This window comes from Candoia aspera, chromosome 3, assembly GCF_035149785.1.
Source record: "Candoia aspera isolate rCanAsp1 chromosome 3, rCanAsp1.hap2, whole genome shotgun sequence".
In the NCBI taxonomy this organism is placed as follows: domain Eukaryota; kingdom Metazoa; phylum Chordata; class Lepidosauria; order Squamata; family Boidae; genus Candoia; species Candoia aspera.
The window spans coordinates 81,007,884-81,025,343 of NC_086155.1; the positions used below are offsets into that span (position 1 = coordinate 81,007,884).

At 37.3% G+C, this 17,460-nt stretch overlaps 1 protein-coding gene across 1 annotated transcript in view; it reads left to right on the plus strand.

Moving 5' to 3' along the window:
• Window positions 1-17,460, plus strand: part of HS2ST1 (heparan sulfate 2-O-sulfotransferase 1) — a 99,515-nt gene that overhangs the window by 68,392 nt on the left and 13,663 nt on the right. Inside the window, exons 2-3 of the mRNA XM_063298220.1 lie at window positions 7,801-8,039; window positions 12,020-12,105. Of these exons, the coding sequence (XP_063154290.1) occupies window positions 7,801-8,039; window positions 12,020-12,105 (325 nt within the window). The remainder of the gene's footprint in view (window positions 1-7,800; window positions 8,040-12,019; window positions 12,106-17,460) is intronic.

The window sequence follows — 17,460 nt, forward strand, 5'->3', positions numbered from 1 at the left end:
CATCAGAGCTCCATAGCAGTAGATTAAGACTGAACATTCATGGAGCTTTTGATTGACAATGGGTTGCTGAAAGCCAATCATTACACCCTAGTACATGAGTTTTTTTAACGATTTTCCTACATTTCCTCTGAATTTGGGATTCATCTAGACCCAGAGAACTGCTCTAATATAAGACTAAAGGTATTTTATGTCTAGTCAAGTTAAAAAGAGAGTGCAATTGAAAGTATAAAATAGAATAATTGTAAAATATTTGTGAGGTTTAACTTTAGATAAAAAAATAAGGATAAATAAAGTTAATCCATCTGTCTTAAAAGCTTACAGTATTTTTTAATAAGCCAGGGGTTTTTCTAATCTGAATCCTTTTGGAGAAGTAGAAAGTCTTCTGAAGGAGTTTGCTGCCAGTTTTTCAGGAAACTCCTGAATTTTGCTGGCAAATGAAGGGAAGATCTTGTCTTTTCCTTTTCAAGGTCATAGCAATATTATAGACAAGTATTTTTCCTCAGAAAAAAAATGGTAGAAACACAAAATTGTTGAGTCTCTGAGGTGCATATCTTATATGTCCAATTTGTAATAAAAGTATGTTGTTCCCTTGGGGCTTAAGTAGAAATCTCTGTGTTATTCAAGAACAGAGTACAAAATAGACAAAGGAGAGGGCTGAGTTGGTGGCATAGAGAAAATGAAGCAAGCTGTGATCACAGGTTGGATTTTTTTTTTATCATGTTATGAAATAGAACTATACTGTATTTGATCAAATTAGAATTTGGTCAGTTCCAGCAATACAATTTTCTTAACAGATTAGGAACAGGAGAATTGAAAAGTTCAAAAATCATGGGAAAAAACATTTTGGAAAGTCAAGGTATCTATTAATGCTAATCCAGGTGATATTTTATGTTCCATCAGGTCTGATCTATAAAAATCTGACAAGAAACCTGTTGGTGGTGGGGTCCAGGAAGGAGGAGGAGCTATTTATGTCTATATTACAAGAATAGGTTAAAAACCATCAAACCAGTGTCATCTCCTTTCTTTTCTTCTGAATACTAGGATTTCTGAAACATAGAGTTTTAATTATGGTGTTTGAATTGACGTGAAAGAAACTTATTCTGTTAATCTGAATATCCCATGTTGAGATGTTGATAAATCCTGTAATGAAGAGTAAGTGCTAGCATGTGATTAAAATATAAAGGGCACGCCTTAAGGGAACAGGCAAGAATCTGTACAGGTGATTTTTAATTAGGATTTGTCAACTTCAGCTTGCCTGATTTATCGTTTTTCACCTTTTTCCATGAATGAGAATAGTTTTAAAAGTTTGTGTTAGTGCTATGGGCTGCAGATTGAATAAAGTCATGTGAAAAAGTAAGTACACCCCATTTAAAGATTTTGTAGCATATATGGACATATCAATATTTTATCTTCAAGTAGTGTATAAAGAGAAATGTGACATAATTGAACAACAAACTATAAAAAAATGACTTTGCAACCATTTATTCAACAAAAAATTAATGTCATTTCCTTCTGTAGGAAAAGTAAGTACACCCTTGGCTCTAATACCTCTTTGGCAGAAACAGCCTCAAGTAGGTGTTTCTTATAACTGTCTACCAGTCTCTAACATCAGCTGGGAAGAATTTTTTCCTACTCCTCCATGCTGTTTTTTCAGCTGTGTGATATTTGAGGGGTTTCTTGCATGCACAGCCCATTTCAAATCTCCCCACAGCATCTCAGTGGGATTTAGGTCCGAACTTTGATTTGGCCATTCCAGAACCCTCAATTTTTTTCTTTCTTTTTTTTTTTCCTGCAGCCATTCCTTGGTGGATTTACTGGAATGTTTAGGTCACTGTCATGTTGCAAGGTCCACTTTTGGTTGAGCTTCAGTTTTCTGACAGATGGTCTCACCTTATATTCAAGCAATCTCTGGTACAATGAAGAATTCATAGTGGATTCTGGGATGGTGAGCTGCCCTGGCCCTGATGCAGCAAAGCAGCCCTAAACCATCACATTTCCACCACCATGCTTTACAGTTGGTATCAGGTTCTTCTGGTGAAATGCTGTCTTTGGTTTTCACTAAACATGTCTTCTGGTACTGTGGCCAAATAACCCTGTCTTTGCCTTGTCTTTCCAGAGCACATTATTCCAGAAGTCCTGGTCTTTGCCTAGGTGTTCATGAGCAAAGTTAGTCTTGCCTGGATATTCTTTCTGGACAGCAAAGGTCTTGGAACACGTCCCAAGTAGATAATTTCTGCAGCTTCTTTCTAATGGTAGGCTCATGCACTTTGACATCACTAGTGTCACGAGCTATCTGTAGGTCACGTGATGAAATTCTGGAGCTCTTAGAGATTGCTTTCAGCATCTTGCGTTCTGATCTTGGGCTGAACTTGCTGGGATGACCTGGCCTGGGCAAGTTGGCAGTTGTTTGAAATCTTCTTTACTTGTAAATGATCTTCCAGACAGTGGAATGATTGATGTCCAGTTGTTTGGCAATTCCTTCCAAGACTCATAGGTATCTATTTCTCAAGGCCTCAGAGAGCTCTTTTGATCTAGGCATGGTGATACTACACACTTCAACAACAAAGAATAAATCAAACTAAATGTCTGAGGTATAAAGACAGGTTCCCTCCAGATCCTCTCTAACAGTGTTCTAATCATTTGCACCTGACCCGATGCACCTGATTTTAATTTTAGGTATTTGAGGTGGTGATAAATATAGGGGTATACTTACTTTTTCCATGAGTGAAATTTGCATTAATATTTATTTAAATTATGCAGTGGACTACAAAATGTAAATGGTGTGTGATATTTATAGCATTATACTTTATCAGTATTGTTGAAATGAAGATCAGATATTTGTATCTTAAAAGAGGTTGAAAAAATAAAAAAATCATTGGGGATGTACTTCCTTTTTCACATGACTGTAGATACAAGAGACTGTTTTATTTTTCTTTAGTGCTCCCCCCCCCTTTTTTGTGCCTGCCTTTCTTTTCCCACCAGCTTTTAGATGCAAACAATTAGGAGTCTGCCATCATTCAGTAGAATTGAACTGAAAGCAACAGTGAACCTTCACAATTGGGTCAATGAAATAATTTGCATGTAACGCAAACACAAGCAAGTGAACAAACCTGACAGAGAAGGGAAGTAAAAAGAAAGGGAGCTGGTGAATTGAGAAAAATTACCCAGATCACTGTTTTTAGAATCCAATTTTAAAAGGTAGCTTTTGTAATATATATAGAGTATCTGCCACCTGTTTAATGCATTTGAGCATTTCATTATATATTTTAGGTTTTGCTTGTCCTTTTTCTTGTTTTCAGAAAAAGGGTTTTTATTGCTTAGATTCTTTTTGTTTGTCTGTCTGCCCCAAGGCTATATGTGTCACAGAAAGCAATTATAGAAATGAAATACTTTATATTATTCCTGCTTGTGTGCTCGCTCTGTTTATTCAGGGAAGCGCTTCCTGTGAAAGCCCCACTCTTCTCTGGGGGCAATGTATTGGGAGCCACATACAGTACTGATAGCAGGGAGAGTGGATGCAAGATACTGACAGTGCTACCCATTTTCTTGCCCTTTTCCCACCCAACAAATTGCTGCCAAACAAGCATATTTCTTAGAGACCTCAACTGATTGCTCACAGAGGTTTTTCTCTTCTTGCTTTTCTTCTGGCCATTTTAGTCTCCCTCTCTTTATCCCCTCCCCCCTTATCCCTCCCCCTCCCCCGTCATTTCCAGAATGTTAAACTGACTTCTTTCATTAGATTTTCCCTCTTTTGTTCACTCCATTGATTTCAGATTTTCCTGTCACCCCCCTTTTGTTTTTTTTTTCTATCTACATGAATTTTGTCTGAGAGCTTCAGGTTGTCTATTCCTGCCCTAAAATACCAACATTCTCTCCACCCCACCCTTTGCAAAGACAGTATGTACCATGCATATCTACAGAATTAGGATTCTTATTTCTATCTTATTGACTAGTTTAAGAGATTGCATTGAGGATTACTATAGTCATTATGGAAAGATTACATTTATTAGCTTGGACTTTATTGGGTTTGAGTTGTATGGTTATACAATAACTACCAACAGTAAAGCTAGGCAGTTTACCTTCAGGCCAGTTATAAGCAACAGGCATCCATATATAGAAAAGGTACATTTAATTTGGATAATAGTACTGGCTATGTTTTGAGATAAATTCATTTAGCAAATTACTTGGAAAGATGCTGAGAATAACACAAAAATATAGTGTCCCAATTTCTTTGAATGTCCATTTCAGGTTTTCCACTTGCTTCATTTGCTCCTTTCTTTTTTGTGGCTTGTGTTTTTGTGCTAAAGATGGAAACTTTGCATCTTTAATGATGATATTGTCATAAAGAGCTTCCACTTCTCTTCTTATCAGACTTGCAATTAATATCTAATTGGATTTTGCAAAGCCATTCATTGTAATATCGTACAGAAGGGAGAGAGCTTAATTAAAATAAGCACAGAATTCATTTTATCTAAATTTCAGTTCCTTTTTGCAATTAATTGACTAAATCCAGAATGGTCAGCAGCTAATGTTTTGTAAAATTCATATTATGTGCAGTATCATTTCAACTGTCTGCCTTTGCAAAGTGTTGGATATTTTATAGTCATTATTTGTAGGATGTTATGTGGAAAAAGACTTACCGTGCGAATCTTTTTTCTTATTTTTGTTAACCCTGAATAGTAGTATCAGTTCCAAATTAGCATGATCATATTTGCACATACTAAATTCTTCCTAGCATTAGCCATGACTAAGATTAGCCCATAACCCAGCAACCTTCAAGGTAACTGATAGGTTTCCTCTTCCTGTAGTTTATTTAAATTTATTTATTTGTTTGTTTGTTCATTCATTCAATTGGTATGGCCAGTCATCTCAATAAGTGACTCTGGGTGGCGAACAAAATTAGAAATAAAATAAAAACAATTATAATAATATAAAAATTAAAATACATAGCAGCCAAGAATATATGATATATCATAATCACTAATATAACCAAGAAACAGTCCCTGCACACACTCAGGCCCCAGGCCTGGGAACAGAAAAAGGTGTTCAAGGGCTTACAAAGAGTCAGCAGGCTCAGGGCCATCCTGATCTCTATGGGGAGAAAGTTCCATGGGGCAGGCACTATGGCAGAAAAGGCACGTCTATAGCCCCCACCAACTGGCATTCCTTCGCCAACCAGACCTGAAAGATGCCCATCCTGCCTGATAGGATCAGACAGATAGAAAAAACTGGGGAGAGACAGTTCCTCAAGTAACTGGCTCCCAAGCCATGAAGGGCTTTAAAGGTGACAACCAGCACATTGATTTGCACTCTCAAGCACACTGGCACACTGCTTCAAGGGCAGCCCCATGTAGCCCCATTACAGTAGTCCAGATGGGAGATCACAAGGGCATGAATGACAGTAAGCATGGCCTTCCATCCAGGAACAGGCGCAAATGTTACTCGTGCCCTGGTTACCTCCCAAATGGACTATTGTAAAACACTCTACATGGGGCTGCCCTTGAACAGCATCTGGAAGCTTCGGCTGGTGCAAAATGCAGCAGCATGGGCAGTTATGTGTGCCCCTAGAATAGCACACATTACACCCCTGCTCCGCGAGCTGCATTGGTTGCCAGTTTGCTTCTGGGTTCAATTCAAGGTGCTGGTTTTGATCTTTAAAGAGCTACTTGGCATGGGGCCAGGGTATTTGAGGGACTGCCTCTCCCCAATCACATCTATCCATCCTATCAGGTCTGGCAAGAGGACATGTTTCGGGTCCTGCCTGCTAAAGAGTTTCATCTGATGGCACCCAGGAGGCGGGCCTTTTCTGCTGTGGCGTCTGCCCTTTGGAACATCATTCCCCCTGAAGTGAGATTAGCCCCAATCCTACTGGCATTTAGGAAATCCCCCAAAAATTTTTTTCAGCAGGTCTGTTCTCCTGCAGTTTTATTTTTATTTTATTTCTATGTGTAACTGGGTCTGTTTTTAACTTACTTTAATTGTTTTGGCTGACTATTTATTGTATACCGCCCAGAGGCAAGTTTGTGAGATGGGCGGCTAAATAAATCTGATGAATAAAATAAAATAATCTGGCACACAACCCGAAGGTGTGCAAAGGCCCTCCTAGCCATAGCTCCTACCTGCTCTTTGAGCAGGAGTTGTGAGTCCAGGAGTACCCCAGATTGTGCACTGGGTCTGTCTGAGGCAATGTCACCTCATCCAAGGCCAATGATGGAAGGTCCCTGGCACCAAAAAGTCAAAACACCTAAAGCCACTCAGTCTTGCTTGGGTTGAGCCAAAGCCTGTTGCACACCATCCCGGCCCCCACAACCTCCAGAACTGGGACAGGACATTCACCGCATCACTCAGGCGACCTGGGGTGGAGATGTAAAGCTGAGTATCATCAGCATACTGCTGATACTTCACCCAACCATCAGATGATCCCAGCCAGTGGCCTCATGTAGATGTTAAACAGGAGGGGAGAAACGACTGAGCCCTGAAGCACCCCACAAAGTAGGGGCACAGATTTGACCTCTTTCCTCCTTTCAACACCAACTGGAATCTGGCCTGGAGGAAGGAAGAGAACCACCGGCATGGTGCCACCCACCCCCCGCTCCCGGAGCCAGTCCAGAAGGATATCATGATTGATGGTATCGAACGCCACTGCGAGGTCTAGAAGAGCTGGAATGGATGCACTACTCCCATCCTGCTCCCACCAAAGGTCATCCAAGAGTGCATTCAATGCCGTCTTTGTCCCATACCCCAGCCTGCATCCCAGCCAAGAGGGGTTCAGATAGTCCATTTCATCCAGAGTCCTTTGAAGCTGCAGTGGGCCATTTTCTCCACAACCTTCCCTAAAAAGGGAAGATTGGAAACTAGATAAAAACGGGTACAGACTGGTTGGGTCAAGTGATGGCACCTTGAGAAGTGAGCTCACCATTGCCTCCTTAAGAGTCATCAGAGCCACCCCCTCCTTCCAGGAAGAATTAACTACTGCCCAAACCTAATCACATGTCCCCTCCCGGGCAGCCTTAACTAGCAAGGAGAGGCATGGATCTAATACGGAGGTGGCCAAACTAACAGCAACAAGATAGTTGTTGAAGTTTTCATTTTTTTTAAAGTAACATTCTAAAAGGTATTGTCCTGACAGCCAGGAACCACGCTGAGACAAGAATACGTCTCTAGTGTTTTAGTACTGCTACATGACAGAAAATCCTAACAAACTGAAGAAGCGTGGGAAAAACCCAGACATATAAACCCCAAAGGCTAAGGCAGGCCCGATCTGTGTCTCTTTGAATGGCTACCTAATTCCTCAGTACTACGCATGCGCTTTACAGCCTGGATGGGAGCCCCCTGCTCGCCATCCTTACTCATGACAGGTATGGCTACAAACTCGATGTCATGAGTAAGGATGGCGAGCAGGGGGCTCCTTTCCAGACTGTTAAGCACATGTGTAGCACTGAGGAATTGGTGAGCCATTCCAAGAGGCACAGATTGGGACCGCCTTAACCTGCGGGGTTTATATGGCTGGGTTTTTCCCACGCTTGTTCAGTTTGTTAGGATTACTGTTATGTATTAGCAATAAAACATTAGAGACCAGTTCCCTGTCTCAGAGTGTTTCCTGGGAGTCAGGACACTTAGGATGTTTAAGATGCTTCTGTTTAACCACAGTGTAACCAAAGGTCACTTAGCCTAGTCTGTCATATGAACCATCTCTTAGTATTACATATATGAAAGGCTTAAATTGAAATTAAATTGGTTTGATAAATGGCACATTAAAAATTTGTTCATTTTGCTTGTGTGCTTTGTTTCTTTTTACAGAGAGGGCTATTGCAAAACACGAAGTTCGGGAAATAGAGCAGCGCCATACAGTAGATGGCTCTCGGTCAGATGTAGTCCCAGATGAAGATGATGATGTGGTGATCATTTATAATCGGGTACCTAAAACTGCAAGTACATCTTTCACGAACATTGCATATGATCTTTGTGCGCGGAACAAGTATCATGTTCTTCATATCAACACAACCAAAAACAATCCTGTTATGTCTCTACAAGATCAGGTAAATTACCATAGTTAATATATCCTTCATTGCTCATTAATCTTACTTATGGTTTCTTCTCTGTCAAACGTACAATATTGTGCATGAGGTGATGTCTCATTCCCGGTGGAGAACAACAAAACATAGGTCTAATAAAATTCCTGACTTAGAATCAGAGTGGAAGTTTTTAGATCTGATTTATTTTAAATTTTAACTTCATTGAACTTAAATTTGAATAAAGGCAAATGTATGTGTAATATATGGTTAAACAATTGTAGGTAGGATGCTCCCCCACTGTTTAAATTAGAATTAATCTTTCTTCTTCTCCTTCTGTATTTTATATATCAGTTGGTAATGCTTTCCTCCTCATATCAGATGCAAATTCTTGGCTTTTTAAAGTTGTTTAAGCCTTTATTTCCAAGATTTGTTCATAACTGGGTCATATAATTTTTTCCATACAAACTTCTTGATGGAATCCACTGATTCATATTCAGATCATTTTCCATCTTCTCTCTTAGTCTCTTATTACCCTTCGGCCCTCTTTTCCAAAATTCTACAAGAATAATTGGCTTAATAATGCTAACCATGTGATGTCCCTTTAAATGCTATCAGTGGTAGCAAAAAAGACATTATCTGACTTATGGCTGATCAAAAAGGACTTTATTGAGGTGAGTTATAGGTCCAGAGAAACATGCTGAATTACTATTTTTTACATAAATGTATATCCCACACCTGGGAACCTCACCTGGGAAACTATGTTGGCAACATATTTTGCTTACCGTAATATGTAGGTGTAATGAAATAATATACCATTAAAGTAAAATGTTGTACTTGTCTTTTATCATATATGTCAGAAGTTTTGAAATTTGTAAACTGTTATATTCGCTTGTGTTTCTTTTAGCATATGTGATTCTTATTCTTTGTACCTCAGAGAATTTTTGAAGCTCTCATTTTTTGCTTTTTCCCTGTAGGATTTCTGGTACCTATTCTCTATCAGGATATATTTAATCTGTCTTTCGTTTCTAGGAAATTCATCTGGGTTGAAAATGTAAAACAGATTAAATATGCCAGAAATTCAAAAATAGCTTTTGAGTGTTTTCTTTTTAAGTATTAGGAAAAAATATTCTGCAGAAACCCTTTTATGTTTTCTGATCTTCCTAAGTAAAATTTTAGAAAAAAATCTCCAATTCAAAACACTCCCCCCCTCCAAAAAAACAAAACCCCAAATGTTTGTGTGTGTGTGTCTGTTTGTCTTATGACTTTTGTAACAATATGAAGGAGGAAGTAATGGTGAAAATACTTACAGAATTGCATATGACCCTGAATAATTGATGACAAATAAATATTCTCTGTTCATGAAAGGCTCAAATACAGTGATACCAACATACATAATATTAACAGTAAGTAAGTAGTTACTTACTACTTTGAGATAGTAGACAAAAATACTAGTATGAAAGAAGGCATACAGGCTTCTTCTTCAGTAAGGTCTTTTGTACTTATCTGCCATTATGATGGTAGATTTCCCTTAGAAAAGTTACTGAGAACATTGAATGGGCAGTTTAATATTTGCTTCAGTTTACTTTCCTGGGATCTTTCATTCATCATGTAGGTGCTGGATGAGATGGAGGTTTGGTCATCAAGATAGCACAGTCCTTAAAAAAAATAATCACACATTAGTATTTCTGGCCCTTATATTAAACTGCCTGGATTCAGTTGGGAACTCATACTGCATGAATATACTGAAACTGGATCCAACTGAGCTGAAGTAATAATAATTGGCAGGATCTGTGACCCATTGGATCTTGAGATTTGATTGTTGGAATGGTATTTTTCCTGTTCATCTAGCTTGTCCTATTTGGAATGTTTCTGTCATCTTCTGGTCTAGATCTTACATATGTCAGCTGTAGGACAGGTTTTCACCATCTAGTAAGACTATTGTAGCCCATACTGTTCAATTCATATTTAAGACATTCAAAACTTAAATTTAAGAGTTGTGTGATAGTGTTTAATATGTTTTCTGGATTAATCTCTGATGTGCTACAGTGACTGTTCACTTGAAACCACTGGGAATAAGCATTCATTGTATGTCTTTTCAATAAACTAGAAGAGTATCCTTCAGAGCTGGAGATTGGACCAATAGCTACTAGATTCCTAGCAACTTCATGCACTTTTGAATAGCAGCATTAAAATACATTAAACTTGTAATAACCTTTGAAAAAATTGTAGCAGCCCATGGAATGAAGAATTCTATTTAGGGATTTTTATTTTTATTTTTTGTAACAGATTATGATGGTTATTTCTTAGGACACATTTCTTGATGCTTTATCAGAGTTTGTGATAATGCTATAGAAGGTAATTAAAGAAAATTTGGTTTCCATATTATATATTTCTGTTTCACTTGACATAGCATAGAGAACTAGCTACTGTTACTATACCAAAACAGAATTAAATTTGCATTTAAATGGCTGCTAAATTTCTGCCTCTTTAGAAAGGCACACATTGCACAAAATGTTTCCTTACCTCCTAAAGGAACACTTTTGGTCAGGATGTCAGGTAACTATATACCCCTCTAGGATTCAACTTTCTTTCCCTCCCTACAGTTGAAATATTCTCCATTTTAAATTGGCTTCACAATTGTATGTAAGTGTATTGGCTAGAGTAAACTCCTTCTCCGAAGGTCAAGATGTAGCTTACATCAGATGTTTGGTATTCTCTTTGGCAGTAGCTAAAGTCATTTGCCAGACAAGATGACTTTATTTTGGAATTCTCAGAAATTCCAGTCAGCATGAACATCATTATATATTATCTTGATACATTATGAGAATAATGCAGATATTTTTGCTTTATCTTATCTCTATTTTCCATTAGAGTTTCAACTTCTGAAAGTACAAGATTAGACTATTACAGATGGTGATTTTCATGTTTATCAATTTTTGTCCAAGTTTCACTTTGTTGCCTTCTGAATTGGTGTGTGTGTGTGTGTGTATGTAGGGAGGGGGCTGGCCAATTTGAAAAGCTTATGTAGCTCCTTCAAAAAGGCTATTGCTGGCTTTCTGTGCAGACAATTGGGGGCAGTCTCAATCAGCCATGTAAGCTGTCCTAAGGATGTAGCTGCCTTAATGCTTTGAGGAGGGCTCCTTTGTTTACACAAAGATACTTTTTAAAGCACCGCTTTCAAATACTTTCAATAGCCCTAATATATAATAATTTCCAACTCAAAACTCCAGTTCTGTGGGCTAGAATGAGAAGTTGGAAAAACATTTCTGTGTTTCTGCCAAGAAAATTAATTGAACTATTGCTGAAGTTAACCAGGAGTTGAGCCTGACTTGGAGATTTTACTTTTACCTGTATTTTACCAGTGTCCCATTGTGTCAATCAGTGTAAAATTCCTACATTCTATAGTTAAGAATAATAAATATATACCTTGAGTAATAATGATAGCAAATATACTTAGCTGTTCAAAGTATTTTTATAGAATATAAAATATAAGAAATTCCCGATTCAAAACTTAGCCATGTTTAGCAAATCCCAATGTTTTCAGCTGTCTATCCATAATAAATAGTGATGATGTTGGTTCACCCTCCTGACCTCTCAGAGGATTACAGTACTAGCTGGTACTTGAGAGACACTTTAAATTTTTAGGTAAATACAGTATCAGTGTAAACTATTTTCATGATACTCTTTTAGCTGAGTTGCATTTCTTAATAATATTTGTATATTTGTTGGCAGAGCCAGAGTGGTGTAGTGATTATGATGTAGGATTGGGGAAACCTTGTTCAAGTCCATCTTCAGTTGTGAAAACTCACTGGCAGACTTTTTGCCAGTCATTCTGTCTCCACCCAATCTGCTTCACAGGCTTGCTGGTATGGGGATAAAATGAAGGCAGAGCTCACTGTAATTTGCCTTGTGTTCCTGGAGGAAAAGCAGGATATAAAATCTAATGAAGACATAAACTGTTTTTGTTTTGTAAAACATTAACAGACACTTCCTTTTTCTTATAGGTACGTTTTGTGAAGAATGTAACTTCATGGAAAGAGATGAAACCAGGATTTTATCATGGACATATATCTTTCTTGGATTTTGCGAAGTAAGCTATGCAACAAATAATTCAATTTGTACCAATTTGAGCTTGAATAATTCTTTATCATTTGTAATTTTCATAGTACAGTATAACAGTATTTCATGATTCACTTTAGTTTGTACTGCCCTCTAATGGTCAAGGTCAGAAATTGCGCTGTGTAGAATTCCAAACACCCGTTTTCATCCCTCCTTCCAGTTTTATTTCTCTGTCTTAACCACCTTCATTTTCTTAACATGTCCTTTCCTGTTAATAGTGGTGGTGACAATCAATCAATCAATCAATATGTTAAAAATCATATTGCCTGCATCAAAAGACCAAGTGATACATATTCACACATCTGAATAGTCGAGTATTAAGTCAGAGAAATTATTTTTCTTGAGAGTTAAATCTTGAATGTATTTAAAGATTCTCTGAATTTTGTTTACTTTCCAAATGGTATTAAATTTTTAACATCATCCCATCATCAAATGTTAGGAGTGGCTGCCTACTCTTCCTCGAAGGATTTCTTAGTGGAAATTGCTGCTGTGAAAATCTCAGGTGCCCCAGGCTAGTAGCTAAAAATAAAACATGTTTTCCTTTTTCTAGAAATTTGTTAGTTTTACCATTAAATGCTCTCCACCATGATTATGTACCTGCTGTAGTATTTTCTTTACAGTGGCCTTCCATTCAGTATAGCATTTTCTGCACTATTATTTGAACTAGTTAAATGGGTACTTAGTAACTCTACTGCCTAAGATCCCAACTATATGGGAGGAGAACCTCTCTTTAAAGGTCAGTGGTCAGCTGTTTAGGCCTACACTTTAGGCCTACACTTTAGGATAGTGTTGGTTCAGTGACATCAGATTCTCTTCCTCTTGACAAATATTACATCCTCATACTGTGTTGACACTATAATGCTTAAGTTTCTATTTAGCATAACTTACCATCTTGTTGGCTTAAAGTTTAGGAGTGGTAGTCCAAATATATCTGGAGGTCATCAGGTGGAGGATGTGTATTATTCTTTACAGTCCACTCTCTGAGTCAAAATAATAAATGTCTACTTATATGCTAGTTAACCTTTTGCCCTATATGTGGTAAATCGGCTTTCCCTAAAAACTTGTGCATTGAACAGTTGAAATAGATTGCGGGGGATAATCACTGTTGTTTGGGTTCCTCTGTGGAGTGGTATCCACAGCCTCTTGCTGCTTTTATCAGAATGATTAAAGCAGCATAGCATTATGCCACAAACTCCACGCCCTAGGGGTAGGTGCGCAATGTGCCACACACATAGAAAAAGGGTAGGGCTTGCAGTGAAATGTCATAACACTACTTGCATCACTTGGGACCCCTCCTGATCCCTCCACAGATGCTTGCCCTGGTAGATTCTACAGTTTTATACTCTGCCAGTCTCTGAGGCATAGAGCAGGGGACTGGCCTACAGTTCCTGAGCATGATCTTTAGTCTAGTGTATGGAAATTGGGTTTGAACATTAGTTTTAAGAATAGCAGGAATATAGTTGAATATGATAGGATTTTCATATTTTCTTCAGATCCTTCTGCTTATATATTCTCATTTTTGCTTAACCTTGGAAGCATGGTAGCTTGTAGTTAAAAAAAATGTTTGTGTGTTTCTGTGTGTATAACCCTATCCTATATTTCCTCTGTTTTCTTTTGGTTATTGCGTAAAAATGGCAACTTCAAAAAAGTTCATGTTATATATACTCATGAAACATAATTATCATGTAATGCTGCAGGCTACAATGGCAGAGAAATGTTTTCTTGTTGAAATGTTACATACAGAGAAATAACTGCCCAACCTTAGTCTCAAAGAAGAAACCTGAGTATAAAACTGCTTTGTCTTTCCAAAATCAGAAGTATAACATACTGTATTAATGCTGTTGAATATGTAATGAATTAATAAACTTGTGAACTAATGTATAAATGTCTCTTTTCTATACATTATTCATAGTTTAAAATTTAAAACATTGTAAGAAAGGCAACAAAACAGTATCACAATTTTCATTTATAAGGCTATTTTCCCCAGGACTACATTATCCTTATGTTTTTCTGTTTGTTAAATGACTTTTGCCCCCTGCGCCTGCCGTTTTGCTTTCTTATATTTGTGATTTTTGTTTTTAAAATAATAGAGTGCACTATTTGCTCTTGAATAACATATGGTGTGATGTTCTCTGGGTGGAGAAGTATACAGTCTCTGAATACTATTGATTTATCTTCCGTAGTAAACTCTCCCCTAATGCTTTGATTCAATATGTGCTCAAATAACTTAAAAATGACATTAAATATTTTTACAATAGCTGTAGTAGAATATATTGTAGAAATTTTATCAAACAGGATAATGAGTCATATACCCCAAATTTAAAAAAATCAATTTTGGTGCTTTCTCATTCTTTGAAATATAACTATTCAGTACTAACTTGCCGTTGGGATTCTGTTAGTGCTTAAATTTTATCTTGATTGAATTCTAAGGGATCTTAATATATTCTGGGTCTCTTTCATAATAGTACTGATTCCCTTTCCCATCTGCAGAGAAAAGACAAATCTGTTCTACTCTGTCAAGGGATTGTGTTGGTAGCTGACTGTACACATCTACCATAGATAAGATGAAAGGCATATGTTAGACTGTTCTTCCCATAAGAGGACATAAGGTATATGATGGATGATTACAGCAGTAGGCTTCCTGAGCTTTGCCTTCCCACATATATAGCTGAGCTGGCACATCTGCTTGAGTAAAGGAATGAGAAACTTGAATTGAGAAACATGCTAAGCAGAGACATTGACTCATCTGTTTTTCCTTTGCTGCAATAGTAGTTTTAGAATACATTTGTTGCATTTACATCCATGAGGCAATTTCTGGTATGAACAAAACAATAAATGTATCAAAATGTCAAAATGAAAGCACTTAATACATACAACAAAATCAAGAGTAGCAGCAAAACGGGCCATAACTGGGTTGCCTGCTCCTGGCACCTTTGGCCCGCACAGTTTTGCTGGTAGTGTTAAGCTTACTGGATAGCATTTAAAACACTTCCCACCTCTTGGGAAATTCAGAACCTTATTAGAAATACCCAAGGTGTTAGCTAGTTTTGATTAATGTTTCATAGAACACAGTTGTAAGGGGCCAGTTAGGTAAAAAAAATCCAACTTCCTGCTTAGTACATCCAGCTTAAAGCATCCTCAATAGGTAATTATCTAACTTCCACTTCAGCACATATCTGGCCTATGTCTTGGCCTTCCTCTGTATTTGAAAAGTGCTTCATAACCCTTCTCCCTCTTCTTAAGGCTAAACATTCCCATTCTTTCTCCCCCTCCCATGCTCTTTATAGGATTTAGTTTCTGGTCTCCTGATCATCCCAGCTGCCCTTCTCTTAGCACCTTCCAGTTTGTCTGACCCCTTAGGGAGTAATGCCCAGAACTGGATACAGTGTTTGAGATGAATTTCACATGATTTTGAAACTACACTTCTGTTGATAACACCTAAAAATGCATTTGCTTTTTTTTTTTGCAGCTATATATCACACAGCTGTCCCATATTCAGTTTGCAAATGGTATTCCAAGATCTTTTTCCAAAGTACTGTTAGCAAACTAGGTATTTCCTAACTATACCTATGCATTTGCTTTCAGTTTTCTAAGTGAAGAACTTTGCACTGCATTTGGCACTGTTAAGTTTCATTCTGTTGATTTTAGCTTGTATTTCTAAGCTATCAAGATTCTTTTGATAGTTCATTCTGTCTTTTAGTATATTAGGTTTGATGATGAGCCACTGATAGGCACCCTTAGTGTACAATTTTTGAGTCAGTATTATATATGTATAATTATTATGCCAGCCTGCCTACCCATAATTGGCTTGCTAATCAGAATATCATGGAGTAATTGGTCAAATGCTTTGCTAAGATCAAGGTATGTCACATCTGTAGCATTCCCCTCTATCTGTTAGGAAGTTACCAATCAAAAAATTAGGGAAGGTTGTCTGGTAAGACTTGTTCCTTAAAAATCTATGCTAATATCTGATGATTACTATATTGTTTTCCAGGTTCTTCTAGACCGGCCACTTTATGATCAGTTCTATAATTTTTCTAAGTATTTCTGTCAAACCACCTGCTCTGTATTACTTGGATCCTTTTTTTCCCTTGTTGAAAGCAGGGAATACGTTTACCATCCTCCAGTTGTCGGATACTTTACCTATTCTCCAGGATTTCTTAAAGACAGTATATAAAGTTTTAGCCAGACCATCAGCAAATTCCTTCAGGACTCTAGGATGCAATTCTCTGAACCTGGACATTAAAACCATTCACAATAAATTGATATTCCCTGACCAGGCTTCAATCAGTGTCAAACTGATTTTTGTTCTTCGTTTTGTTCTTCTGAACTGCCTGGCAGAATGCGTAAGTTCTTTGTCGAAGATGATTGAGCCAAAATAGGAACTGAGTAGCTTTCATTTTATTTGTTACCTCTTAGCCATTTTGCCATTTTCATTGAGCAACTGGTATACAGATTTTTCCTTTTATTTTGAATATAACCAAATGAGCCTTTTGATGTTCTGAGCATCCTTTCCCCAATCTCAGTTTATTCCCAGCTTTTGTTTTCTGGCACAGTCTCTACTGTTCGGTGATGCCTTTATACAGTATAGTCCACCTTAATGTTCTGTCCCACCTTGTACCTCCTATACATATCTTTTTTCATTTTCAGATCTTTATTAAACTTTTTGTATGGTCACATTGGTTGCTTCTGTTTTCCTCTATATGTTTCCTCATTGTCACTGTTTGCAGTTGAATTTTTCTAATCTCCTTTTCTAAGAACACTCTTCTTGAGCTCCTTTTCCCGTTAGTTTTTCCTGCCAGGTATAAATCAGTGAACAAGTATAATGTCTTTGACTCATTTGTTTAATTGAGTTCTCGTTTCTAGTTTTAGGACTTGTGTGGAACAGATCATGTTTTAGGTCATATTTATGCATAAATATTAAAAATTCAAAAGGCTTCATAAACTTTTTAGCATACACACACACACACACACTAACTATACTTTAATTTTCCTTAAAATCAAGAAATCCAATGTTTCATGAGCACTTACCCCAGTGTTCTGGCTAATTCCACTTCTTCAACTAAGTTTCCTCTGCTGTATGTAGTTGATGTTCATAATTCATTTAATAAAAGGCATTTGTTTTTGAACCTCATGAAAACTGCCTAGAATAATAAGTTAATTATATATAAGGGTAGCACAAAATTAGTCTTGTGTACATCAACATTCTGTATAAACATCCTTACAATATTAACTATGTTTTGTTAATCAGTAATATGCACCATATGATGATGATTAAAGCTTTGTTATGTACTAAGTTTTCACTGGCGAGCCAGTTTGGTGGTAT